This window comes from Centropristis striata, chromosome 1 (genome assembly GCF_030273125.1).
Source record: "Centropristis striata isolate RG_2023a ecotype Rhode Island chromosome 1, C.striata_1.0, whole genome shotgun sequence".
In the NCBI taxonomy this organism is placed as follows: domain Eukaryota; kingdom Metazoa; phylum Chordata; class Actinopteri; order Perciformes; family Serranidae; genus Centropristis; species Centropristis striata.
Window position 1 is genome coordinate 17,161,390 of NC_081517.1, and position 27,250 is coordinate 17,188,639.

Genomic DNA, 27,250 nt, shown 5'->3' on the forward strand with positions numbered 1-27,250 from the left:
AAAATAGTAATACCCGCCTCTTGATTTTGATTCGATTGGCTGCCCGGGCCATGTGTGACATTGATCAATGGTGCAACTCTGCATGTTGCGTGGAAAAGTTGCAAATATTTTCTAACGCTAATGCTTTCCAGGCCTGCCATACCATAGTTAAGTAAGCAATGGTCTTACTTTGGCTCATTGAACCAACAAGAGTCTCAGCTTTCCATTGATCTAATTTACGGAATTCACAGACTGTTTAAGCACACTAGTATGCAGAAACAGGCAAATACAATAGGCAACACAAGATATTGGGCTACACGGTGCACTCTTGCCTCACAGCAGTTCCACTCTGGCCTGCGGCTCTTCTGTGTGAAGTTTGCATGTAACTCTATATGGACCAGTCCAGGGTGTATGCCGCCTCTCATCCAATGTCAGCTGGGATCGATAATACTTCATGGTATTATCATAATGTGGGTATGTCTCTAAAGAAGTGTGGGTAATGAGTAATTTTCCTTATTTAGAAATTAGTGCAGAAAAAAAGAGAGTAAGTATAATAATGGAGTTAGTCACAGCATTATTTTTTAGTGTTACTTTTTAGCGACAGCATTAGTAATGGAAGCGTGATTTTTGAAGTTTAATCATAGTTCTTTGGCTGTAAAATAGAGATTATGTCCCTTAAGTTAAAAAAAAGAGAGAGAAAAAAATCAGGCACGAGTGAAATGCCGGCAGTGGGAGGTTACACATCAGATCACAGTTCAGCTGAGCCCAGAGCCAAGAAACGTGTGTGTGGGCAGATCAGCAGTCACGAATCAAGTGTCTTCGTTGAAAATATGAGTAATCTATTATGTCTACATCAAAGATCAGACTTTCTGTGGTCTCTCTACTTAATTCTCACCTCTCCATCTGCATATTAGCATACACGTGTCAGAGGCAAATTAATCTGACAGAGAAGATGCAGCTAATCTAATCTGACTGTAACTAAATGAGATTAGGCTACATTACCTGTGTGTGTGTGCGTGTGTGTGTGTGTGTGTGTGTGTGTGTGTGTGTGTGTGTTTGTGTGTGTGTGTGTGTGTGTGTGTGTGTGTTTCAGCTGAGGTGTAATCCATATAAGCTGACAGGTGTAAAGGGATCTGTGACAATAAACTGAACTCACAGCCAACACATGTTGTCATAACCATTTTATTTTTAGATTTTTTTTAATCCACCTATTTCACAATATTATAGAAGATCCATGAAGATGCAAATAAGGACAAGCGCAACACTGTCACAGCCTTCAACAACCAAAAGCAAGACAGAGAGAGAGAGAGTGAGAGAGTGACAGAGAGAGAGGGAGAGGAAGAAAGAGACAAAGAAGAAGAAAACATAAAAACATCACATTATTTCGGGCATGAGAGCCCAGGCAGGCACTTTACAACTGGGTGACAAATTGCATGTGGGGCTGATGTCTTGAGGTAATAAGTGAATTTGTATTTGGACTACAGTTCACTTTACTGCACAGTGTTGACTGGTTACATGTGGTTAGAAATCAAACCCTCATACATATTTCTCCAAATATTATTCCTATGATGTCCATTTTGAACTTGAATTGAACTCAGATCAAGAGATGAAACTCATCCAAATGTTCTTGTTATTTAAAATCAAAGACGCAAACTCATCTAAGATTCTGACGGACAGAACATCACAATTCAATTTAATATATTTTTTATTCAGTAGCTAACTAGTACATAGTGCTCTGGCTTGTGGTTGAAAGTAGAGTCAGTAGACCGTTGTCTTTGATTTGACCCTTTTTACTTTGGCTTTCATCAGGCGTCTAGACATCTTTTGTAATTCGTTTCAATGGGTGTCTTGTCTTTATGAGACGCTTCACTTTGAAATGTTTTCTAAGATAGCACCTGGTGCTCATATGACTGCAAATACGATCTTGTAAAAACAATTTTGTTCTCTTTGGCGGCACCTATGGCGATAAGTTGCACCACTTTACACACAAGTGAACTGAAGAGTCTGTTACGTTAGCTCTGACTGGGTGACAGGAAAACGGTCACTGATTTTGTGCTGCGTGTGATTTTACCCTGGGAATATCACCACAGACACCCAGTTTGTTCTACGTTTACTTGAATTAATAGTTTCAAGATTATAACTTTGAAATGTCCAATATAACCGACTTTGCTGTAGATAATATGTACCTGAAAATCAAAATAACATGGAGATCAGAGGAAAGTCTATCGTTCAAGGTAACGGCCAATAATCCTAAATGACTGCTATATTGATAGTACTTACTACTTTACCACCACATTCTTCCTTCCTTCAGAGCGCAAAATGGCACTCCTTTTTGTGCTAACTAAGTCACATATTTCCTTTTACTATCTCCAATCCCTTGTGCAGTAGGTATTTGTAGTAACTTAACTAAGTAACTAAAAACTGTAGGCAGTTTTGTCCACACACATTTTTTTAACAGGGTATAAAAACGCACCAAGCTTGCAGAAGTTAATGCTGCAATTTAAATGCATTTTTTTTCTCATTTCAGCATACTTGTTCTTTAATTTGCTAAGAGAATGAGAGTAAAACTACTTTTTATAATGATCTTCTCACCAGAGTCAGATAATAAAAGAAAAGAAATACAAAATGAACACCATAGAATAAATCTACTTCATCTCCCTCCTTTCTGTGAGGATCTGCTTTACCCAAAAAGACATTATGTGCTTCAGAGTGTGGGGCAGTTCAGGGACACTAACACTGTAAATTACACATTTTGAGTTTGTTACTTTAGTGACAGAAAATGTGACTTTGTTCATGCGAATACACTTACATTCCATCTGGTTTACATTCAAGGGTACAACACAGTTTTAACAAACTCACTCAGGTTTGTCATAATTTACGTGTCTGTTCGGTGCTGAGATAGACATCAAGTGTTTCTTTCTCGAGAGCGCTGCTTTGTCTAAGCTGCAAACAAAAATGCTGCAACCTAACTCTGCAGCACTGTGAGGTGTGAGAAGCTACAGCAGGGGGAAGAGGACTGGCACAGAGCAACATTAGCAGAGATACATTGCACAATATACATTTATAAGACCACTGTTTTACCAAAATGATGGTATGCAACGTAGAAAACTCAACAGTACACAGACTTTACTCAACAGGATCATATACAGTTAAAAATGAACTAATCTTTGAACTTCCCCATTGAGTGTTGAAATCAATATAAGCATGATAGCATCTCAGAATTCAGTTTAAGCATTAAACACAATCAACTGGACACAAGATGAGTGTCACTTTGTTGTAGAATTAAGAAACCTTAAATATGGCATCATTAAGTGTATTCACACCCATCAAAGCCCTCTGCCTGAATAACCATGCATGGTTAACTGGCCCAACAGATTATTACCAACAACAGAGGGTGGTGCATCCAACCCGAGCCAATAATTAATCCACTATGGAATACCTCCATAAGAGTCCGGTTCATGCCAGAAGTTGATCCACCCATGCAGCCTTCACTAAGGTGATTCTGTGACTTAACTAACTGTATCTCACTGCAGAAGTAAACACATGAGCGTGGACACCAACACTTAAAAACAAAACAGATACACCACTCTTAATCCGTCCATCACATATTACTGTCCACCAGCAAGCTTCCCATCCCCAACAAATATACTGTTAACCCCAATGTGATACATTGTTATACATCGTTGTCTTCTAAATCGACCTATCAAACACGGCCACCCTTGGCTGACCTCTCCCAGTCACCCCTCACTGTTTGGGGCTGGAGGGGCTGGTTCTCTGGGCAGCGTGGCACGGGTCCAGGGACTCCTTGGTGGCACCGCCGTACACGTCTACGTCGTGGTCGGTCCAAGGGGCGATGTTGCCCAGCGCTGAGGAGCTGCATTCAGCCAAGGCGGCAACCTCTGCTGGCTTCAACACCCGGTCCCAAAGGTTGAACTGGGAAAGCTCCCCGACCAGCGCCTGGGAGGCATCAAAATGCCCGCCCAATGTATCCTGGGGGGGGGGGGGTATGGAGAAAACAAAGGGTTGAATGTCAGAATGCAAGCATGAATAGCCAAGAGACCAGAGATGAATTTACTATCTCTGATTCTGTGAAACTAGAACACTCCTCAGGCAATCGTGAGCATAGTAGCTGCTGCCGTGGTCATCTTTACTGGTAAATAAGAATGAAAAGCAAGACCAAGCACTGACCATGCACAGATATGTTGTGATTTGATGATTTCCCCATGGATCAGATTAAAATTGTTTATCTCCCTTTAGAGCACCCTTGTAAGAGGGATTTCCTCGGATTTTCCCCATAAAATCCAGTCAACACATCCGCACGACAGCAATTCATCATTCATCTAAAAATGAGATGAATAAAGTACTTGCTCTCTTTCTCTCTCTCTCTCTCTTTCTCTCTCTCTCTCTCAAAAAGTATCCATTAAATCAAGTTGTTGCATCATTGCATCATGTTGCAGGATTGGACTTCCAGCTCTCAGCTTTTTTTATCCTTTATGAGAGGCTGCTGGGCTTCAGAATGAGCTTGGGGTTGTTCTTTTGACACCAGGGAGATAAGATAGTGTCAGATTTCATAATAGTTATGTAATGTGGGCGTCTCACTAATGAAGGACCAAGGCATCCCAGTGTGAGGATCAACACCATCCTCTCTGTTCATGTGTGAAAAGCTAATGGTGCTCCCTTCAAATAGATCTACCTATTTATTTATCCATGTATTGTCCAGCCATCCATTCAGCCGTGCATCCATCTCATCTCATCAGTCATCCCTCCATCAATCCATTTATCAGTTGGACCATAATTCATGCATCGATCCAACCAACTGTCTAAAAACTATCATCCCTCAATCCACCCACCTATCCATCCATCCATCCATCTATCTATCTATCTATCTATCTATCTATCTATCTATCTATCTATCTATCTATCTATCTATCTATCTATCTATCTATCTATCTATCTATCTATCTATCTATCTATCTATCTATCTATCTATCTATCTATCCATCCATCCATCCATCCATCCATCCATCCATCCATCCATCCATCCATCCATCCATCCATCCATCCATCCATCCATCCATCCATCCATCTATCTATCTATCTATCTATCTATCTATCTATCTATCTATCTATCTATCCATCCATCCATCCATCCATCCATCCATCCATCCATCCATCCATCCATCCAGTCAGAATCTTGTTTATCCATATATCTCACCTGTTCCTGTCCCAATATGAGGACTCCTCCTGGTTTGATGGGGTGCCAGGCAGCCAGTCCCTCTCCCCTCCCCTTCATCTTCCCCCCCTGGTAGGCCTTCCACACCCCGTCCCTCAGGGTCCAGCTGACACAGATGTGCTGCCACTCATCCTGTGGTAGGGACAGAGGCAGCTGCGCCACCTACGAATGAAAGAAAATACAGTGGCTGTGATTACACCTTTCTTTACAAAGTCACTGATTGTCTTCAAGTCCACTGAGCGACAAGAAATCAAGCTTGCATTTTGAGATTCTGTCTGGACTAGTGTGGGCAGTAATCATGGCAGAAAGTGGACACGCTGGTGGTTTATGCCAGCAGAACTGCACCCTGTGGACAGTCCTTCCACCGAAGCTGCAAACAGCCACTCTTCTCTGCCATGGGAACTATAAGTCTAAGCGCTATAAAAGGTAAGCATTAATGCTTTATAGAAAACAACAGCTGCAAAAAGCTTGCCTCTGTGCCGCCTCTCCTCAATAACATATGTTTGCTGTCGGCCACAGAACTGAAAATGTGGAAAATAAACCAAGAGCAAGGGCTTCATGTGTACTCGGCATCTTTCAACTCAGTGTTTATTTTTGAATGAGAAGATTTGATGCAAAGTTATATTGCTATAACTGCTGCATTTGTTCTGCTTTAAACCACGTTATTTCTTTTTGTGGTTTTAAAAATTTAATATGTTGTTCAAGAGCACCTTCTGCTTCAGTTCTACATTATGGTAGCAAAGGGAATAAATGTTAGTACCCGTGTTCAGTTAAATGGATGGTAAGGCTTGGAGGGGGATAGATATACACGTGCAGACCTTAGGCTGCAGTGCAACAAGAGAACCAAACCTAATATAAACTCCAATCTACTTCGTATTGAATCAAACTATAATTGGATGCTGTGACATTTTCAATTTGACTGTTTTTTCTCTTTGCGGCTCGTGTAACAAGGCATGAAAAAGTTGGTCTCTCACAAAAATGAACATGTTTTCATTGCTCGTTTTAATCAATGGATTTGGCACCAACCAGCTTGCAGTGTTCTGCGGAGCAGCATAATAAGTTAATAATGATTTCCTTGGCGGGCTATTTCGCTTGACTGATAATAAGGAAACCTACAGAGTGCAAAATATTTATTATTTTTGCCAGAAGCAGCCATTCATTTCCACAAATAGTATACGAGTTTAAAAAAAATGTTCCAGTTAATTTCCCCCAAGCACAAAAATGAGGTGTTTTAAAGCCATTAGGAGAAATTATGTGACAAATACACTCCCATGTACCTTGTCATTGATGAGCAGCTCCACGGGGTTGTGGACTCCCTGTAGCAGCACCAGCTCGTTAGGCTGTCCAGGGACTGAGTAGGAGAAGGGGGTCCCGATGCCACCTTCTTTAGCCTTCAGCCACACACAGGCAGTGAAGGCATACATCTCTGTGATCTCTTTCCTCACCAGGCCGTACATGTAGTTGGTTCGCATGGGGAAGGAGAGGACAAAGCCATCAGGGAACGACGGCTCTGTCAGCGCTGTGGAGACAAGGATGAAGGAGATAAAGAGAAACAGTCAGACGGAGATAGAGATAGGGCAGACGGCGAGAGAGAATTGGGGAGGGACAATGTGTTAATGGCCAATTTATAGAAAGACACTGGTCGTTCTCTGCCGGTTTGTGAACACGCACGGTGCCTGACAAGAGCTCCAGCATCACAGTTAATGATGAGTCCCTCTAACTCGAGGCCACACAGCAGCTCAGAGAAGATGTAGAGGCATCGGGAAAATGAGAGAGTGAAAAAGAGAATAGAGAAGTGCTTTTCTTTCTTTTTTAACCTTCCTCTTTGCACCTCATGAACTCTCAATCTCTCCTCGAGACTTCCACTCCTCCTGTTATCAAACATCCCTGTCTCCTTTTTACTGTCTCTTTCCACTCTCTGTATAACTTCCAAAGAAGAAAAAAAGCTTCAGGTTACCATGACTGCTCGAGGTAGAATCATTTTCATCATTAAACAGCCGGTGAGAACCTTCAAACTGACGTGACATTACCAAACTACATAACTGCTAACCATGATTCAGTATGCTTAATTTAAATTCTTATGATTATGAAGATTTACAGTTAAAAGCAGTAAGGTAACTGATCTTTCATTTCACTTATTTTTTGATATATTATTTTAATTTTCAGCTGTGAGCTGTGTTTGACATTTCACACCCTCCAGCATTCATTAATCATCTTATTTCAATCTACAGCTCGTTCCCTACTGCTGTGATGACCCAGTTCACCCACAGAGCTCATTAAAATTTAATTTTAGTCTTCTCTTGCCATGCTCTCATGTACGTCAGTTTAGCAATCCAACTGTTTGCTTCCCTCTGTGCATCAGTTCATCCGTTCACCCTTCATTTATTCACTTCCTCCCTCAGACTCACTGTGTTCCAGCTCAGTGACACGGTGGTTGGCGGTGTCGATCCCCTGGTTGATCTTCTCGTGTTGGCCCTGCGTCTCCTTCCTCATGGCCTGGCGCTCCTTCTCCAGCAGCTTTATCTTCCTCTCCAGCTCCCCCTCCAGATCCTCCACCCTCCAGGTGCCCTTTCCACGCCCGGGGGAGCCCTTAGATGGAGGTTTGGGGACAGGGGAAGCGGGGGAGGCAGGACGGCGACCCCCTGGGGGAGCAGCCGCAGGTGGGGAGGAAGCACTGCCGGTGGGTGTAGCGGGAGCCTTGCCAGTGTTACCAGCAGGTCTGCTGCTGCCACTGCTGCTGCTGCTGCTGCTGCTGCTGCTGCCGCTGCTGCTTGTACCTACAGACGCGTCGGTGAGGTTCAAGGCAGCAGGGCCTATCTCCGCCTGCAACACAGGGAGAGAGAGAAAAAGTAAAGTTGTTGTTTTAGGTTTAAATGATTAAAACTGGTGTAGAAAGAGATGGACAGACAGGTTGTAAAAGGCTGCTGTTTGGTTGCTCCACTGTTTTTGTTCCAGACCGAAACATCTCAACAACAGTTAAACAGATTCATAATCCCCAGAGGATATATCCTACTGATGTTGGTTATCCCCTGATTTATACAATAGTGCCAAAAATATCTCAACAAATATTGGATGGGCTGCCATGAAATTGAGTACTTGATGAATGAATTATAATAGTGATCCCCTTCATTTAGATCTAGTGCCATCATCAGGTCAAAATGTAATTTGTCTGATACTTTATTTACTACCAAATATCTGCAAATTAAGAACATTTATATCAGACTAAGTTGTTGTTGTTTGTGCTTTGTGATACATTTTGGCATACTTAACTAAGATTGTGAAAAATACCACAAACTTTACGAAAAACCTTCTGAAAACTTTTGCAATGTGAATATTTCCTACAAATAACGATGTCTTTCTTGAACAGCTGAAGGTCGCTGTTTTAAATAAGTTGGTAAAAATAAGGAACCATTTAAGTTTAGTCAACAAAACCACTTGTTTGAGGTTAGGAAAAAGACTGAACTACTGGACACTTTTACATTGGTTACCTCGAACATCTTACAGAAGTTCTCAATGCCATCCCCTTGCCCTTGATGCATTTGCAACATAAACTGATAAACATTTCATGGGATACCTACAAAATTCAATGCATTACTTTTCTAAGGAATATCTACAAAGTATTCATGAGAACAGCCTGACGACTTGCTAAACATCAGCATGTTAGTGTTGTCATTTTGCCCATGTTGGTGTTAGTATTTAACTCCCTGTTGATATAGTTAAGTAGTTGTAATACAGGGTAGTTCTACTTGTATTCAAGCAATCATAAATTCTCTATTTTTAGAAGATCACTGCACTCATGACACTCCTAAAAACGACATAAGAATCAATAGTTCTCTCCCCTTTATTACTTTTGTTTTGATTTTATTGATTTCTTGTGTACTTTAATCTTGGGAATTACAACTTGGGACTATTCACGCTCTTTAAATGTCATTACAAGCTCTGAGACTCCCTTTATAATTTTGCCCTAATGAGGGTCTATAGATCAAATGCTTGGCTTTTTAATTAAATACTTGCGTGCGCAGATCCTATCTTTCAAAAGATTAAAAGACGAGCAACGGTCCATTTAATCACAGGGACATCTTGGGCTCTAGCCTCCTCAGTGTGTGTGGACCAGATGTCCACAACCAATGATGATATCAATCTTATTATCTGTTGGAAAGATTTTGATTGTCCTGATTGACCACAGATGGGTGGAGATCTATATAATCTTTGAAATAGGACATCTGGTCCACATACTGTATGCTGAAGGAGGAGTAGCATTGATGTCTTTGTTTATATATGGTCTATTGTTATTGATTTAATAGGAGAAAATGCAGGAATAAAACTGTGAGTATGTAGTGAGTGGATCTTTGTCTCCCGCTGGTTGGAGAGCCCATTCCTGTCTTCTTTGTAGTTGCATAAATAGAAGCAATTTGCTATTCATGTTAGTCATAGTGGCTTTAAACTGATATGAAACTGCAAGACGGGGAGTAAAATGACAATGCAGCAACACAGTGAGAGGTGTTGTCTTGATGATAATAGTAGCCCAGCAGTAGCCGTGTTAGTATTCATAGCAGAAGTTGGGAAAAAAAGAAGGTGTTGGTGAAGCAGCAGTAAAGAGAGAGATGCTGCTGTCGATGAGATGCCTGCAAGGGCAATATATAATATCAAGAGAGTTGCTGAGGCAGGGCTGGACCCGGACGCCCAGGATATAAATTCACACTGACTGAGACAACCTTGTAACTGACTGTGCTTGGAGAGGGCTGGCAGTGATGCAGCAGTGTGTGTGTTTATAAGCCTGCCTATATGTCTCAATCTCAGCACACACACACTCTAAGAACCTGACTCCCCTACACCACCTCCACCACCACCACCACCACCACCGCCGCCCTCTTTCCTGTCCAGCCAGCTTCATCTTTTATTTATGTCCCTATCCTGCTGTGGGATGCGGAGGTAGAGGGTAGAGGCGGCTGACACGATGGGAAAGAGTGGGGGGTAGCTGAGGGGTGTGAGGGCCAGCAGGTGGAAAGATTTCCCATGGGTCTGTGGGGAGCGTGCGCAAGACATGAGGAACGCCTGTCTTGTGTGGTTTGTCAGTGGAGAGGTGAGGTGAAGATAAAAGAGGCAGAGAAGGATAAAGAAGGGGAGGGAGGGAGTTTAGGCGAGATCAGGGCACCTAAGATGATGAACACAGATGCAGCCGCAGGCCTCTAAAGAATCTCACCTTCAATTATTCTGCCTGTGGCAATGGATTATGGGGCTTTCTTGGGGAATCGTTCAATTTCCGTAAAGCAAATAATGAGTTCTGAAAGGATTACTTCCCCGGAGAAGTCTTTAACTGCACTTCACAGTGGATATCAACCTGACATTGGGGAAACTGGCTTTTTAATGGACCACACACAGGCCTAATTTAGTCACTGGAGAACAGTGACTCACCTAATTCATGATTTTGGTTCCAGCCCAAATGTCCTGCTGTCAAACAAAACTCAAGCAGGAGGCTAAACAGCAAGAACAACAGGTTTTTGCCAAAGTTGGTGTCTATGGTCTCAGACTCTTACCTCGAGTTTCTCAATGCGGTCCTTCAGGTCCATGATGGCCCTGGCCAGCTCCTCCACTGCCCGCGCCGTCTGCAGCTGCGCCGCGGCCGAAGAGGTCACATCATCCCCGGCCATGACGCGGCGGTTGCCGCTCCAGACCCCGATGCTCCGCTCCGGGACGTTCCTCTCGTCCTCCAGGCCACTCTCACACTCGCTCAGCTTCCCTGTGAGCTCCCGGATGGTCCTCTGGTCCATGAGGATCTGGTCGTTCTGCTGCAGGACCATCTGACGGAGCTCCTCCGCGGTGGTCCGCAGATAAGTCCAGTCTTCATCCCCGGTCCCGTAGACCGGCTCATCCGCCTGCTGCTCTTGCTGCTGCTCCCCCCGCCGCTGCCTCAGATCTTTGGTCTTGCACTCTCCGACCGGTACAGGTGTACAGATCAACCGGCTGAAGCTGAACTGTTTCGCCGACCCGCCGCCGGTCTCCTCCCCGAGGTTGAGCTCGTTCAGAGTGGGCATCTCCAGGCCGATGCCGCCGCCTCCGATCCCGTTCTCTCCGTCGTAGGACTCGGCGCCGTGCAGAGCGCCCAGCGATCCGGCGTGTGCCACGGATCCGGGCTCCAGCGGCTCCAGCAGAGCCTCCGATGTCAGGGTGCCGTTGTCGCTGAGAGGCGCGGCGCGTTTCCGGGGATAAACACTGGCGATGATGCAGATGACCGCGCCGAGGAAGGCCAGGGTGCCCGCTCCCACAAGCACCACCACGAACTTCATTATTACTGCCGAGATAGATGCAGGAGAGGACCGGGCTCAGAGAAAAGATCTGACATGCACACACAGAAAAACCTCCTCGTACTAGAAGTAGCGGGGACACCGCATCATCTGAGTATTATGACGATCTATTTAGCCGATTAATTCAACTCAGTTTAACAGATTACTTGCTGGGGGGGAAAAGCATCACTTACATTAAGAAGATGTTTATCAGGCGCTGCTGTTTCTCCTCCTGCCGCCCTTTGTGTGTGTAATGGGCTATTGATGGCACCGCGCTGTCTGGACCGGAGATGCTCTCCTCCGTCTCGGTGTTGCTAAGCTGCTCTCTCCTCCGTGCGTTTCCATAGGGACTGTGTGGAGAGGAGGAGCGAGGCTGTGGGCATGCGTCAGTCAGAGCAGAGGTGAAGCTCCAGCAGCAGCGTGAACAAACAAGGCGGTGATGGATCGATGTGTGCAGAGTGTGTGTGTGTGTGTGTGTGTGTGTGACAGTTTATGTGATTGCACACAACAGTGATATAGAAAGTATTCAGATACTTCAATAAAAGTAATGATACCATACTGAAATGACTCAATAATCCTGCCTTCAAAACCTGCAGAAGTATTAAAAATGTACTTAAAATATCAGAAGTAAAAGTACTTTTTATGCAGAATGGCCTTACTTAGATTGTTATATATATTCCAAATATATTATTATTATTGATTTTTTTTTATGTAAGCAGCATTTTAATGTTGAAGTATATAATTGGAAATATCTGAATAAAGTACCTCAAAATTGTATTTAACAACAGTACTTGGGTAAATGTACTTTGTTACATTCCACCACTGGCACACAATATTCATTTATTGAGTTGTTTGATTTGATTTTTGTTGTAAAAAACTAAATTAATATAGGCATTTGGTATTTTGGTTGGCCTACAAAAATATTTCATTTCATTTCCTCTCTATGCACATCTTGGCATTTAATTTCTTTTAATTATGCTACCCCAGAGCTAAATCCATAACAAAACAACATAATTAATTTGTTAATTAATACATTGCATGAATTATCTGAATCTGCAAAGTAGCGTATAATGTTGTCAAATAAATGTAGTAGAGAAAAAAAAATATAATAATTGTTTTGTTTTTAATGCACAATGCACACACATATTTGCATTAAATTAGTCTTGTTTTGTCAGGTAAAAAATACAATACAGCCAACAAAGCCACAGTAACAGGTAGGAAATGGAAGAGGATATATTGTCGAGCAGAAGGAGAAGAAGGAAAAACATAGAGCTGGGACCTTAAACACTTTTTGACTGAGTAGGAGGAAGAACATGCTTTTCCCCAAGAGGCAGCGCTAACTAAAACTCACCACTGACGCCAACAGAAATGATCCGACCCTGACACACAAGTCTCTCTGCGGCCTTGATCAACAAACACTCTCACTCTGAAGCTTTTTCTTCACAGAGCAGATGAACCACTTTTAGAAAAGTTTGATCTAGATGTTAGTGCAAATTTAATCGAGACAATGCAGTGCAGGATGTTCACCCTGCCAATGGGAAACAGTGCTTCACAGGCCTAATGCCAATCAGGGAGGTAAATCTGCTAATTAGCACCACATTAAAAGAGGAAAAATCCAACCTCAGACACACAACATTAGATATGAATGTATGTATTTAATTATTGCATGAGTTGCTTTTGTGATGAAATGCCAAAATTCCCTTTCACAAGGCTACCCAACTTTGTACATTTTCCAGAATAATAATAACAACTGCATAGTTTTCCAATTGAATAATACAATGTTCTAAATCACATACTTTTTGTTTCTAACTTTTAATATGTCCTGCAGCTGCCTTTAGAAAGTGGGTACTGCTGCATGCAGTAGGCATACATTTGGGGCTTATGGAGTCACGATTCCTATTATATGATTATGAGTCAAAAATGTATGCTGGCTTGCATACTGCAAAATGCAACTTGATGCAGAAGGACATCCTGGTATTTTTGGCACATTGCATTTGACGTAACTTGTGTTGAGGCACACTAAATCTTTTTCTGGCACACTAAACAGTAGGCCTATGGGTATTGGAATACACTTAGCAGCAATTTGAGCTAATTTCAAATATCAACATATCAACATGTTAATATGATCACACTATATCAGTGTTACCCTAACCCTAATGTTAGGGTTCTAAAATTGTGTTATTTGCTTCTGAAGGGAATGTCATCAGTGGTGCACCAAAGTTAATATACCTAATTCATCCTGAGGGGGAAATTAATGTCTGAACCAAATTTCATGGCAAACCATCCAAGAGCTGTTGAGATATTTCAGTTTGTATCAAAGCCGTGAACCAAACAATCCAAATGACATTGCAATCCTTGGAGCTGAACCGCCAGCGGGGATAAAAAGTAAATGTAAAGCACTGCAGCATGTTTTGTGACTGCATTGAATTTGAGTCTATTGAGACAACTACTGGTGCAGAAATCAGCATCACTGCCTCTTCTGTGAGTCACTTCTCAGACTTTTGATTGCTAAATTTCAATGCAAGTCTACCGGGAAGCTGTCACCCTTTGATTCTGAAGGACTGATGTTTTCGAAAGCTTTTTCGAAAGCTTTTCTCTCTTGAAATCACCTAACCTAACCTTGTGAAAGTAAATTTTGTTTTCCAGTAAGAGACATCCGAGTAAACTTTAGCCTACATGGGGGTTTTAGAGTCAAATAGCTGACATATTTGCAAAACTGCAGAGGAAAAAGTCCATCTTATCCATCCCATTACTCCTTAACTCTGACTTTATTTCTCCTGCAAGAGGTCTAATCTGTTGTGGACCACATTGTTCACATTTTGAAGATCACATTTTAGCTAGTGAAAGGAATAGTTTGACATTTTCTGACATTTATTTGCAGAGAGCAAGAGGAGAAGATTGCTATCCTCTCTCTTTAATGGTATCAATCTTTCAATATAACTCTTGCCAAGACAGTGAATAAGTGTATTTCCCAAAACGTCAAACAATTCATTTTAAAATATTAAGACATACATTTAACGGCAGAATATACTTCTGAGTTGCAGCCACAGACTGTAAGATTGCAACAGCTTCAGAAAGTTTTGGTTTTCGTCCTCCAGTCAGACCCTTCAGGAACCAACAGCCAGTGGTGGAAGGAGTACTCAGATCTTTTATTTAGTTCGTAGTTATGCCACAGCATAAGAATACTCTGTTACAATTAAAGGTTCTGCACTCAAAATCTTATTAAAAGTAAGTATGTTGTGGCTGGTAGAGGTGCAGCAGATTTCTTTTTAATTTTCACATACTACCAGCTAAATAGACCCATAACAAAACAACATAATTCAAGAGTTAATTTATACATTGGATTAATCAACTGAATCTTCAAAATAGAATCTTTTCAAATAAATTTAGTGGAGAAAAATATTGTCTTCTTTTAATGCACCACAGGGACACTCACTCAAACTGTTGTTGGCTTGTTTTAATAAAATATCTCAAAAATGTTTGTTTTTTTCATAAATTATGTTTTTTGTTATAGTCGGCTCAAGGGAATCAGTCACATTGTTGTTGCTTTATTCATTGAGGATGGCTTTTATCTGTTTTTGCAAATAAACTTTTCAAGTATAAAGCAGCATAATTTTGTAATAATTAAATGAAGTGCAAGTACCTCGAAACAGTACTTGAGCAAATACTATTAGTTATATTCCCTCGATGCAAATATATAGAATATAGCACATGAAAGTATTCAGCTTAAATATCCACCACAGTCAGAGGCTCTAACACCAGTCCAGCCTTCCTGCACAGACCAGTAGCCTAGATTGTGGATTATCTCCAGAGGTGGCTAATGTTGCACACACACACACACACACAAATACACAAACACTCATATATGCACACACACACAGACATACACAGATGTGGGCCACTCGCATCAAACCACAACAACTATTTTAGCTCCATCTGGCTCATAAATCCAGCCGTTATCCTGCCAGGGAGGGAATATACAAGAGAGAGGAATAGAGGGAGCAGAGAAAAAAAGTGACAAGGGACCCATGTGTCACCTCTCTCGAACTCTGTCTCCTTTTTTACATCCGTTACAACTGTCTGAACAGAGGAGAAATGAAATAAAACACTGGCTGCGGAAAAGAAGAAAGCAGTCTGAACTGGATGTATGTTTTCATCACAACATCAAAACACTCGGAGATGAATACCCAGGCGTGATGACCTTAATATCACCCCAGCTTCACAATCCCTCTGAAAACAGACAGATGTTGCTCTGCTGCCTCTTCATCATCAACGTGCCAAAGCGGCTCAACAGCGTCTCTGTGTGGGACGTTTGGGAACTTCAGGTGGAATGTTACTGTTAGTAAGGGGGAGAAATAAGAGGTAGATTAATAATGAGTCAGTTTTTAAATTTGGTTTCCCTTCCTGCTAATTTTTGGACACATTTACATTTGTACATTAAAAACTAGAAGTAGAATAAGCGGCTGTGTTTATACACTACCGCTCAAAAGTTTGGGGTCACTTAGAAATGTTATTTTTTAGAGAAATAAAAAATTAATTTATTTAAAATTAAAATAGAAGACTTACAGTCTAGAAATTGTTAATGTGGCAAATGACTATTAAAGCTGGAAATGGCTGATTTTCTTATGGAATATCTGTTACATATTGTCATGTGTTCCAGTGGCAAATTGTGTAAATCCACGTTTATAGTGTTGAAAGGCTCATTTAATTTCATTCTGATCATTAAAACAGCTGAGCATTATGTTAGCACAGCTGAAGACTGTTTTGTGCTGATTTGAGAAGCAGTAAAACGATCCTTCCTCAGGCTGGTTGAGTATCTAGAGGTAAATTTGGAGATTTTGACTGGTCAAAATGATTATTTCTACCCTTGTCAATGTCTTGATTTTTGATTCATTTTACAACTCATTTCATGAATAAAACAGTTTGTCTTCATGGAAAACAACACAGACATTTTCTGGGTGACTCCACACTTTTTGAGCACTAGTCTATGTCTAAGCCAGCCAGCCAAGTTGCAGTTTTCATCCATGTCTGTCCAGACATCAAATACAGATGTTGATGCAAAGAAGCTTAATTCTTAAACGTGAATGCATCACACACATCTTCAACCCAGCAGCTCAGAAGACCCATACAATTAGCACTTTTAAAGTGGACACCCAAGATTAGTGTCACCAATTCAGTATCCAACCAGATTTAAGATTATGGTCACAATCCGTCACTGAAGAAAAGTGTTTCTTCACCATTATGATGTAACAGTGAAGTTGACCTTTTGAATATAAATGTCATCCCATCACTATTTTACCCTATTAGATGTTTCCAAAAACATGCACTTAATTGGTGCCTTAAGTTAATTGGGGACTCTAAATTGCCCGTAGGTGTGAATGAGAGTGTGATTGTCTGTCTCTATGTGTCAGCCCTGCGATAGTCTGGCGTCCTGTCCAGGGTGTACCCCGCCTCTCGCCCAATGACAGCTGTGATCGGCTCCAGCCCCCGCGACCCGATTGCGGATAAGCGGTTAATGGTAATGAATGAAAAAAGATGTTTGTGTTAAATTTTGTCATCATTAGTGCATTAATTCTTGAGTAATATCTCTAATTACTTCATCATTTGAATCTATTTGAATGAAAATTAATTACTGAAAGGTGAAAAAATACAATGAAGCAAAGTGCTATTTTAAAGAGCTTTTAATTAAAAGCCTTGTACAAGAAACACACAGAAAGCAACAACAGGTAACATGACACTGAATACATAATCTGTACAATAAGGGTTTGCAAAACATGCTTCAGAAGTTCAGATACATTACAATGTCATCGTTATCCTCTACCTCCTCGTCATTACCATCAATACAATGTACATAATTCATATTAGCATTATACCAGACAAAACTGCAGTCTTGACACATTAAAATCAGTTGGAGTTTGCCTTCTGATCAAACCCATATTGGACTAATAAAAAATGGCATTCAAAAAAACAGCATCACATTAACATTATTATGCATATTTAAAAAAAAAAAAAGTATTAAAGTACAGTACAAAGGGGTGGGGGGGGGGGGGGGGGGGGGGGGGGGGAGGGGGGGGGGGGGGGGGGGGGGGGGGGAACGGCTTAAAAAGCACAATTCATTAAGCATCTTTATCCATACATTTAAAACAAGGATCCTTCCTTTTTTCCCAATTCGTGCCAAATAAATCTAGCACATAAAATGACATCACATATAAATGTAAAACAATTCAAAAAGGGAAAAAAAGTATTTAAAAAAAGTCAAATAATAAAATCAAGAGCCCTATTTGGTTGAAAGATAGGCCACTAAGTTGAGTTGTGCTACTCCTTATGATAAAGAAAAAGAAGAAAAACATTGCTATCGACTGTTGGAAACATCAGCTAGCAGCCTAATACCTTACACATCTACCAACTGCAAGAGCCACTTCTATCCACCACTTAAAGATATTAAAGATATAGTAGATTGAAAAATCTATTCCAAATCACGATATATCCATTTGGAGAAGAAAATATTCCTTTAGTTCATCCGTTTCAAGGAGCCAAGTCTGCTTTTTCACTTTGTCAGATAAGGATTTTAAGTTAAGTATTGTCCTTTTTTTTTTTAAAGCACCTCAATTTGAATTTGAGCTACAGACCATTTCATAAGAGCAACACACATTTTTCTTCATATAATGGATGTGTCATTTGGAATAAATCCTTCCATATGTAACCTATGAGAGTATTGAAACAGTACTGACAACAACTAGAACCATCCAGTACATGACAGGAGACGTGATTTCCTTGTGTGTGTTAACAAAGACACGGAGAACGCTGCGTTTACAACTTTGGAAAAATGAGACATCAGAAGCCTTTCAAGATTACTTTTTGCGATATCCTGATCTGTATCTCTACCACCAAAACCATGGCAAGCAAGTAAGGAAGTATTCTTCTTTTTTTTTTTAAGCATGTAAGAGCTGAGTAAGACGAGGTAAAGGTCGCCTGGAGTGCAGCTGGGACTGAACGGAGCAGCTATAAGGCAACACATGCGGAAGATTTATTTAAATATTGTTAGACACAGGTACACCAGAGTAAGAGCCGAGGTCTGGGAAGGTCTAGAAAGAGCCGGCAGCACCAGAAAAGGGTTTAAGATACTGTGTATAAAGAGTCAGGTGTGTTCTGAAGTATTTCAGGTGCACTTGAAGGTCAAAAACTTTCAGGCATTTAGCTGGAAACAACCTGACTGAGTGAGCTCTGCAGAGGCTCGCTGTCGAGAACATGTGGGTGATGGATCACACCTTCTTTTCTATCCACCTGACACGCTTTCTGAGTCTAACACAATGCCACTTCAGGACTGTGCACTGGATGTATTCTGAGAAAACAACCGTGCCGACATCCTTTAATCTGTGGTCAGAAAACACAGGTCCTAAGTCATTGTTTTTTGATAGACAGGAAAGAAAACACTTGATCATCTTTGACAGTAAAAATGAAGCGCCTAATCGATTGTAACCTGGTATAGTGGCTGAAGAAGTACAGAGTAGATACACTCATCAGCCACAGATAAAAAGATCATATGTCGTGAGCAGCTTTCCAATAGAACAAACAGCAGAAAGAGAGGATGTTTTTCACGTGTGAGCCTGGTTCCTCAATGCATCTTTGGATCTAATACCTCATGGCAACCAAAAGTAAGAAAATTACCAGGACAACTGTCAGGGTCTAAAGCCAGGACAGAAAGCTTTACTCAGAGAGATTTTATCAGAAGAAAATCAGTGCTACTACTCTTCATGCAGACAATTGTGGCCAAAACATAACGCAAAGTGCTAGATGAATTTCACCTGAATTTCAAAAACAAAACCCCATTTTGTTTTAGGGTGGACCATGATTGGCTAGTGGCAACCCAAGCAATGCACCAAAGAAATAAGTCACAGTTTTCTCACTGAAAATGGCATTGCTACAGACAGTGGCTGAAAGGCAAACCTGCATGTTTATTTCTAATGGAAGTTCAAAAAAGATTAAATCAAAAGGCGTAAAGATTACATTCTCGGGTTAAGCAATTGGACAAATATGGACCTGTGGCAATTGGCTGAGTGCGTCGCCGGTTGTTTCTCATTTGGTCATTTTTTAAAGTTTTTTAAATTTAGTCCTATGCCTCCAAAAAGCAGCTGCGATCAGCTCCGGCAACCACATCACAGCCAGCAGAAACACTGGGAGGAATTCAGGGCGAGCCGGAGTGTGAAGATAGGTCTGGCTATGCAAAACTCATCGACAGATGCTTGTTCAGCGAGCTAACCCAGTAGCACAAAGGCCAGCGACGGCAGAGAGACACAGCAGTGATAAACAGCCTTAGAGCCAACATGTTTTCACAAGTCAGTGAATATATTTCGACCAAACCAAAGTTGGTGATTGTTGGAACGATGGAAAGACCGACTCAGACAGGCTTGTTGAGTTTTATTCTGTTTGAGTTAAAACAATAAGCTTGACTTATTTAGGTGAAAGAAACTTGTTTCATATGAAAATGTGTGTAAGAATGTTTACTTGCTTGTCATTTTGTGAGTTATTTTTTTAATGTTTACATTGACGAGTTGGAAAATTTAAATATATCCCCCAACCCTGTTACATTTCTCCAAAAATGCCTCTTCGTAGTTTCACAGACACCAAAATCGCAATCACATTTCTGTCTATATTTGGGTATATCCACAAACAACTGGCACAGTAACCCATTACCATACCTAACAGACAGTTAGTGAATACGTTGACAGAAAAAGGACAACAATAATTGTCCTCAGATTCCTGGCACAGTCCTGGCCTGGTTCAGTTTCTCTTGCCCTCTGGGTTGCAGGAGGAGACTGAAACATGCTACATGAACCACTTCTATTGAAACTTGAGAACACACTAGTAAAGCACTGTTAGCTAAACTGACCAGCAACATCCAAAGGACCAAAGCAGGGTAAAGCTGCTTGCTCTTCCTGCAAAAGTAGAAGGTAAAGAGACAAACTCGCCAGTTAACATGGATTTTTTACAAGCCAAAACTGCCTGGATACACGTTCCACAGACTTCAAACACCTGCCAAGTAGCTCAAAGGGTCATCTAAGTACTATTTTTAGCTGCATTTGGTTGGTGGCTTTAGCTTGAACTGTGTTCAGCTCATGGACCTTCTATCTACACCTTTACAAGTTGAGAAGTTATATGGCGCAAATTTGGCATAAAGAGAAACTTTTACAACCAACTGCCGGTCAGTTTAAAGTCTTGGTGGACATTACTGAGTTGTAGGAGACGGCGGATTTGTGAGGAAACCAGGCAAGCAGGGAAAGACGGCAAGGACAGCAATAACTTAAAAACTATTGTTTTTGTATATTCTTTTGCAGCTTTTTAGGTTGTGCGTGCATATAAATACTTACTCATACTGTATGTATATGCATGTGCGTTCAAGAGAGCTAGAGGAAAAGGCCTTGAAAAATTGATGAACTGCATAAAACAGGTTGTTTTTCGATGCAGTCAAGTGCATTGCATTTACCTCGCTGTATTGATGCAATATATGAGAGTCCAACTGTGTTAAGTGCAAAAAACACATCACCTCATTTAACATTAACAAGCTGGACTTCCAATGAGACTAGGGGCCAGGAAATAACACCTGAAGGCTGTCAATAACAGCCCTCGCAGCAGGGTCTGGATCAAAATAGCATTTGTTTCTTTCACATGCACTACTTGTGCTTGATGAAAGCTCACAAATGGTTGAGTGTTTTCACTTTTTGCACAATTTGTTAATACACTGAACCAAGTTAAAGTCAGCACGTCTGAAGAAAGTGAAAAAAAACAAACACCGTTTCCATCCAAGTCTGCCTCAAAGACTCAGTGCTGTGCAAGTGGACAAAATATGGCAATTTAAGGGCGTATTAGCTGCCCATTTTCAAATGTATACACTTCTTATTAAAAAAAATATGCTCTTTTTTTTACTATTCAATGGCTGGGCGGTTACATTGCATTTCATTAATCATTACACAAATATGGACACACCTTTAAGGAAAAGGTAGGAGGGGGCTGAAGTGGCAACACTAGCATGATATTTTCTTCTATCATCAATGGCAATCGACTTCATAGCGTCTGATCTCCTATGGCTTGGGTGGAGAGGGGTCGTCGGAGGTGGTGCTGGGGGGTGGGGAGGAAGCATTTTCAGGGCTAGCGGAGGGTGAAGCGGGGCAGGAGGCCGGGGATGGGAACTCTTTTATGGTGACAGTGACGAGGTTGGTGGTGACGTCAGTGACCACCACATCCTTGCAGCTTGGTGCCATTTCGGGATGCCAGTCAGGGTCTCCCTCTGCAGGCACCCTTTTGGGTTCGGCGAGGGGAGAGCTCTGGTCCTCAGGGGCGACAGAAGCAGGGGTGGCGGGCGGCAGGCGTTTAGCCCTGCGTTGGCGAGGACTTTTCCTGCCTCCTTCTGGAGTCGTTGAATGGTCCGGGCCGCCGTCCTCGTCCTCATCTCCCAGGGAAGATGATGGTGAGGAGGGGAGGAAAGGAGATGCTGACGCCGCTGGGTCTGCATCTGAGGATGGGCCAGTAGCAGCTAGCCTGGCACTCTGGCCCTTCTGGGTCTCTGTGTGAGGTTTACTGGACTTGGGGCCCTTGCTGGAAGGTGAGGCTCCTTTGGCAGGCTGGGACTGAGCAGCTGAGGCATTGGTGCGATATTTTCCTTCAGAGCCGCTGGGGCTGGAAGGAGAAGGAGGTGACTGGTATTGGGAGGAAGTAGAGTGGGCATCCCTGGCCCCTGTGCTGGAGCCTGGGTGGGAGTGAAAGGACAAAGGGCCGCCACACTGCAGCCCAAATGGCTTCCCGTACATCGGGAACCCCAGCATCTTCAGAGGGGGCTGGAAAGGTCTATAGGGTGCCTCTCCCTTCTTCCCTATGATGCGATTGCGGGAAGGGATGTTTTGCCGTCCTGTTGTGATATTCCTGCCGCCTCCTGTGCCGCCCCTACCTGGCTTGTTGATGACCTTCAGGTTGAGGATGATGCGACCTCTCTTGATCTCCCGGGGTTTGACTCTGCGGTTGAGGATGCGGACGGTCTCGGAGAAGGGGGAGACTTGCATGCGGGAGGGGAAGCCACTGGGGTTAGAGAAAGAGGTTGCCATGGGGTCGGAGCGGGGCAGAGGACGCCTGGACATCCTGTGGCAACGGTGAATGTCTTTCTTCAGCTTGTGGGTGGCTGCGAGGGAGTTGAGTTTGGGAGAAGGTGCCACAGTTGAGGAAGAGGACGACGAAGACGCCAAATGAGGTGAGGCGGAGGAGGAAGGAGTCGCTTGCCCGGAAGTGGAGGAAGAGGAGCGCGACGTAGCCTGGCGGGCGTTTGAGGCTCGGCTACTGGTCCCTCCTGTAGTACGAGCCTGAGGGACATGAAAAATAATTAAGAAGCCACTTGTGCAGGGGATTGGGCTTTTATTCTGTAGGAAACCTGTCCCCATTATTACTATTTCTACTAATGATTTGCAAAATGTAATCTGCCCACATTGTTTCCCACATCAATCTAAAAAAGCTTGGATTTAGAGTCTTGCAGGTCAAAAGATGTAGAGGTGTTGAACATGGTTGGCTGCCACGAAGAGGATCAAAAGGTACATATGATCTTAGCCCAAGGGGGCAAATGGAAATGTCTGTGTTGCTGGAGTGGGTGTTTGATGGGCTAAATTTGGAAAATGTGGTTCCCCGTCTACAATTTCTAAGGATGGGTCTGCATCCAGGTAGCATGTAAAAGTGGTTTTAAAAATCACTACAATAACCACTTTACTATTTTATTGAGTAGTTTGGAACTGCTTCATGGTCTTATATAACCATTCACATGCTTTATAAATTGTAATAGAACCAAAAAAATGGCTTTCCATCTAAAGTAATCCTACATTAAACTTGTGCATTTAATGTGCTCTTAAAAACAACATTATAATTCATAACATCAGCTTGTTTTAATTGGAGTTGATTTTTTTCTAGTAGAAACCACAAAAGGAACTTTTAACTTTCCTATAATGTGCAGCTCTGATGCTACCAATTTGAGAAAATCTTGATTAAACTGCTCAACAAAATATTGCAACAATAACAATTAACAGTATATGCAATAATTTCCTACTTGAAAAATAAACTTTTTTAAGTAGAAACTTTTTTTTAAGTAGGACACTGGGAGGCTTATTTTGAGTTTTAACCACTTCTGATGTGTTGCAGCATCCATAAAGTACGTTTTGAGATTGAAAAGCTCATGTTCATGCCTAAACATTAGAACAAGCCTTCGAACTGTACCTTCATGACAAAGTTTTTGGGTTTTGGCCCCCGTTTCTTCGGCCCGTGCATTTCCCTTTCCCGTTCCCTATTAAAAAGAAAAAAGGTGAAACGTCAGTTACGAGAACACAAATCACACAGGTCTAAACAGGCTTAAAAAAAGAACAATACAGTAAGAGCAAATATAACAAATCAAAAGAGACGATGGTGAAGAAAGCTGTGTGTGTGTGAAAGTAGAGCAATCAGCCACAGAGAACTGTTTGAAGCCATTTTTAACACAGCCAGATTCTTCTTCTTCACATGTCCATTTTAGTTCCCCTTTGTTGCGTCTTTTAAGTTTTGTCCGTTTTATGGTGTCCATTTTAGTTTACTGTAAACAGCTACTCTCTTTGAGTAGCACAAGGCTTTCAAGTGGTTTGGCAACAGACATGAAGGACTTGAGCTAAGATGGAGGTTTTACAATCAGGAAGAGAAGAGGAGGAGGAATGCAAAGACACTAACAGATGAAGTAAAAGCAGAAGCAAGGCCAAACACTTAGTAAGCAGTAAGATACACAGAAGTTAACTTAAAGTAAGGACATTTATCAATTTGTAAAATCAATATTAAGACCTAACATGAACAAAACTGACAAGCATTTTAAGTTAAGAGCCAAAAATCCTAAACACAGCAGACTATGACAGACACTCGAGCAAAGAAAGACTCAAATTTGCTCTACATATGCGCTAGCTTTACTCACTTTCGCTCAAAGCCCAGGATCAGCCTGTCATCCAGAATATTCTCCTCTGGCTCCCAAGTGCTGTGCCTAAACAAGGATGGAGCAAAATGAAGAAAACACACAACAGAAGTCAACTTCTGCACCAAAGTGGATTTAATTCACTTTTTTTTAAGTTTAATGTGACATTTAAAACATTATAACAGCCTCACTTTAAAGAGACTACTGGTTTTTATGTCCAATTTAACTCAAAGTCAAGAGGAGCACTTACTTCATTGCCCATCCTTTCCATTTTACCAAGTATTCAAGTCTTCCCTGCAAAAAAACAAAAAACAAAACAAAACAGATGTTAGTATTTTTTTTAATCTGATATATCTGGAACACATTTACAGCAAATGCAAGATTAGATTATATTCTTGTTGTTATTGTGTTCTATTCATGTGACCAGAAGCACTTCACTGGTATCTTGCATTATCAGTGATACCAAATACATGTAACACTGGTGTAAGACATGTCTATAAGTTGTTTGCATATAAGTAACATCACACAATGATATGGTATCAGTTTCAAAAAGGATGAGTCACTCAACAACATCTGTGCAAGGAGCTAATCTTAAACCTAAATATGGTATTCCTGAAATGATTGGGTTACTTTCATCTCACAGGAAAGGGCGAAACTATGAGGTTCTTGCAGAAAAATCTAAAGTAACTAGAGGCCTGGTGGGCCTGCTGGTTAACTGTGACTACCAGCAACTAAAAAGGGTACCCTACCATGATTTATTGGCTCTGTCCTAGGATACAACCCATACTGACGTGATAAAAAGACTAAGAAACTACCAGAAATCCTTCATTAACTGTGGCTGATATACTCCTCTCTAATCAACAGTGGATGAGTGTAAGAACTAGTGTTTTGATACCATTTTTCTACAAGCTGCAGAAGAAAACTGTGGTCCCAAACAGCCTTTAATGTGTGTGCTTCACACACCTCTTGCACAGGCTATAAAATGCAGACTGTGACCGTATAGCTTTAGCTGCCATTAGCTGGCAGAGAAACCGGGCCCCTCCATTTCATAGCACAGCCCTCATCCCATCGGCTGGGCTGCCTTGTTCTGCAGCTAGCCCCTTCTTTGTGTCGCTGTTTTTATTGCCCTGCTAATGTCTGAATATACGAGCCATGACTGATAGCCTCGCTAGTTAGCTTCTAGCTAGCAAAGTAAAGGCATCCGCCAGCCCACAAGGCCTCCATAGCGTTGCATAGCCGCAAGAAGGCAGCCACCGAGGCTATGGACTGGAGCAGAGCCGTGCCGTGCCGTGCTGACCGCGGCCAACATCTGCGGGAAGTCAAAAACACGCGGGACAAGCGGGCGGTTGTAAGCTCACCTTGCGGACGCGGCGCTTCAGTATCGCTTCCGCGGCGAAAACGCGATCTCCCGTCGCCGAGAGCTCCATCTTCTCATGCCCGGACTGAGATACCTGTCTCTGTTTCCCTCTCTCCACACGGCAAGCTCTGCTGTCTGTCTGCTCTATGGGCCGACCACTGCCAGGCTGTGTGAGAGGCAGGGACACACACACACACACACACACACACACACACACACACACACACACACACACACACACACACACACACACACACACACACACACACACACACACACACACACACACACACACACACACACACACACACACACACACACACACACACACACACACACACACACACACACACACACACACACAGCCTGTTTGTCACGTGGCCAGGGTCAGCCCCTTCGGTCGTCCTGGCAACGATTAAGACTCTCACGAGGATGTAAAGAACCGCGCGCTTCAGCTCTCATCATCTGTCTGATCTGATGACACGCGGCGCCAGGCCTACTCCTCCCTGAAACACATGGAAACTTACAATATCACTGATTATTAAATCATATCATCACAAATCTTAGCAGCAGCAGCCAGCAAGACAAAGTTTTAATTCCAAACGCTCCTCTGTCTGAACTATAGCCAGGATTGTGAAAACACTGAAAGCATAAGTCCCCCACCCCCAAGAAAACATACATTTAAAAAATAACTTTTTTTGTACTTTTACACTTTACACACTTTACACTTCACTACATTTTATTAAAGGCTAAAACATGATCCATTGTTAGCCTACTATCTACCAAAAAGTATTTGAAGTAGTTAGGATTAGCTCAACTGTCACTGAAAACAAAATTAAAGTACAACCTACATATTAATACATCAATAATAATAATAATCCAATAACATAATAGTATAACAAAGACCACTGTCCATTATTTTTTATATGTTATATGTTAAGGGTTGTCAACTCTTCTCAAATTGCTCAATTGACAGATTTCTAAAAGTGTAAGGTAGCCTATACAATGTTATTAAATTATACTGTCATATAACATTTAGGTTTTTAGACACCATGGTGGCTTCAATAAATGTACTGTATGGTGCTCACCAGTGATTGAAGGTTCCTGTACTTTACTTAAGTAAAATTTGAGGTACTAATACGAACACTTTAATTATTAATTCAATTATGTACTTTAGGGCCATTTTGAGGTACTTGTACTTTGATGTATTATTTGTTTTTTAAATTATCATTTTATAATACTTTGTATGCTGCTTATACTTCTCTACATAGATATATGTTATACTTTTGCATGTTTGCTAGTTGCTTTTCACTACATTTAACATACAAAACACATGATCGGTTTAGAAAATATTACCCATTGTTACTGATTCAACTACCAACATAATTAGCTCAGCCTTAACCAAAATAGCATTAGTACAAGTACAATTTACATATTTA

At 41.8% G+C, this 27,250-nt stretch overlaps 1 protein-coding gene across 1 annotated transcript; it reads right to left on the bottom strand.

Moving 5' to 3' along the window:
• Positions 1 to 1,145: 1,145 nt before the first annotated feature.
• Positions 1,146 to 25,997, bottom strand: LOC131974310 (uncharacterized). The gene is made up of 10 exons (XM_059336572.1): positions 25,813 to 25,997; positions 24,705 to 24,748; positions 24,458 to 24,523; positions 23,743 to 23,809; positions 21,578 to 22,844; positions 10,750 to 11,534; positions 7,621 to 8,035; positions 6,490 to 6,731; positions 5,195 to 5,374; positions 1,146 to 3,969 (listed from the first exon to the last, which is right to left on the bottom strand). The coding sequence occupies exons 1-10, from the start codon at positions 25,879 to 25,881 to the stop codon at positions 3,724 to 3,726; spliced, it is 3,381 nt and encodes a 1,126-aa protein (XP_059192555.1). The 5' UTR covers positions 25,882 to 25,997; the 3' UTR covers positions 1,146 to 3,723.
• Between the last annotated feature and the right edge of the window lie 1,253 nt (positions 25,998 to 27,250).

Excerpts from the sequence above, each read along its gene's own strand:
- LOC131974310 (XM_059336572.1), bottom strand. The coding sequence starts at position 25,881 with ATGGAGCTCTCGGCGACGGGAGATCGCGTTTTCGCCGCGGAAGCGATA. Across the intron at positions 24,749-25,812 it reads TGAAGCGCCGCGTCCGCAAG|GGAAGACTTGAATACTTGGT; the intron begins GTGAGCTTACAA and ends GTTTTTTTGCAG. Across the intron at positions 11,535-21,577 it reads CCCCTCTCCACCCAAGCCAT|CCCGGTCCTCTCCTGCATCT; the intron begins AGGAGATCAGAC and ends CTTTTCTCTGAG.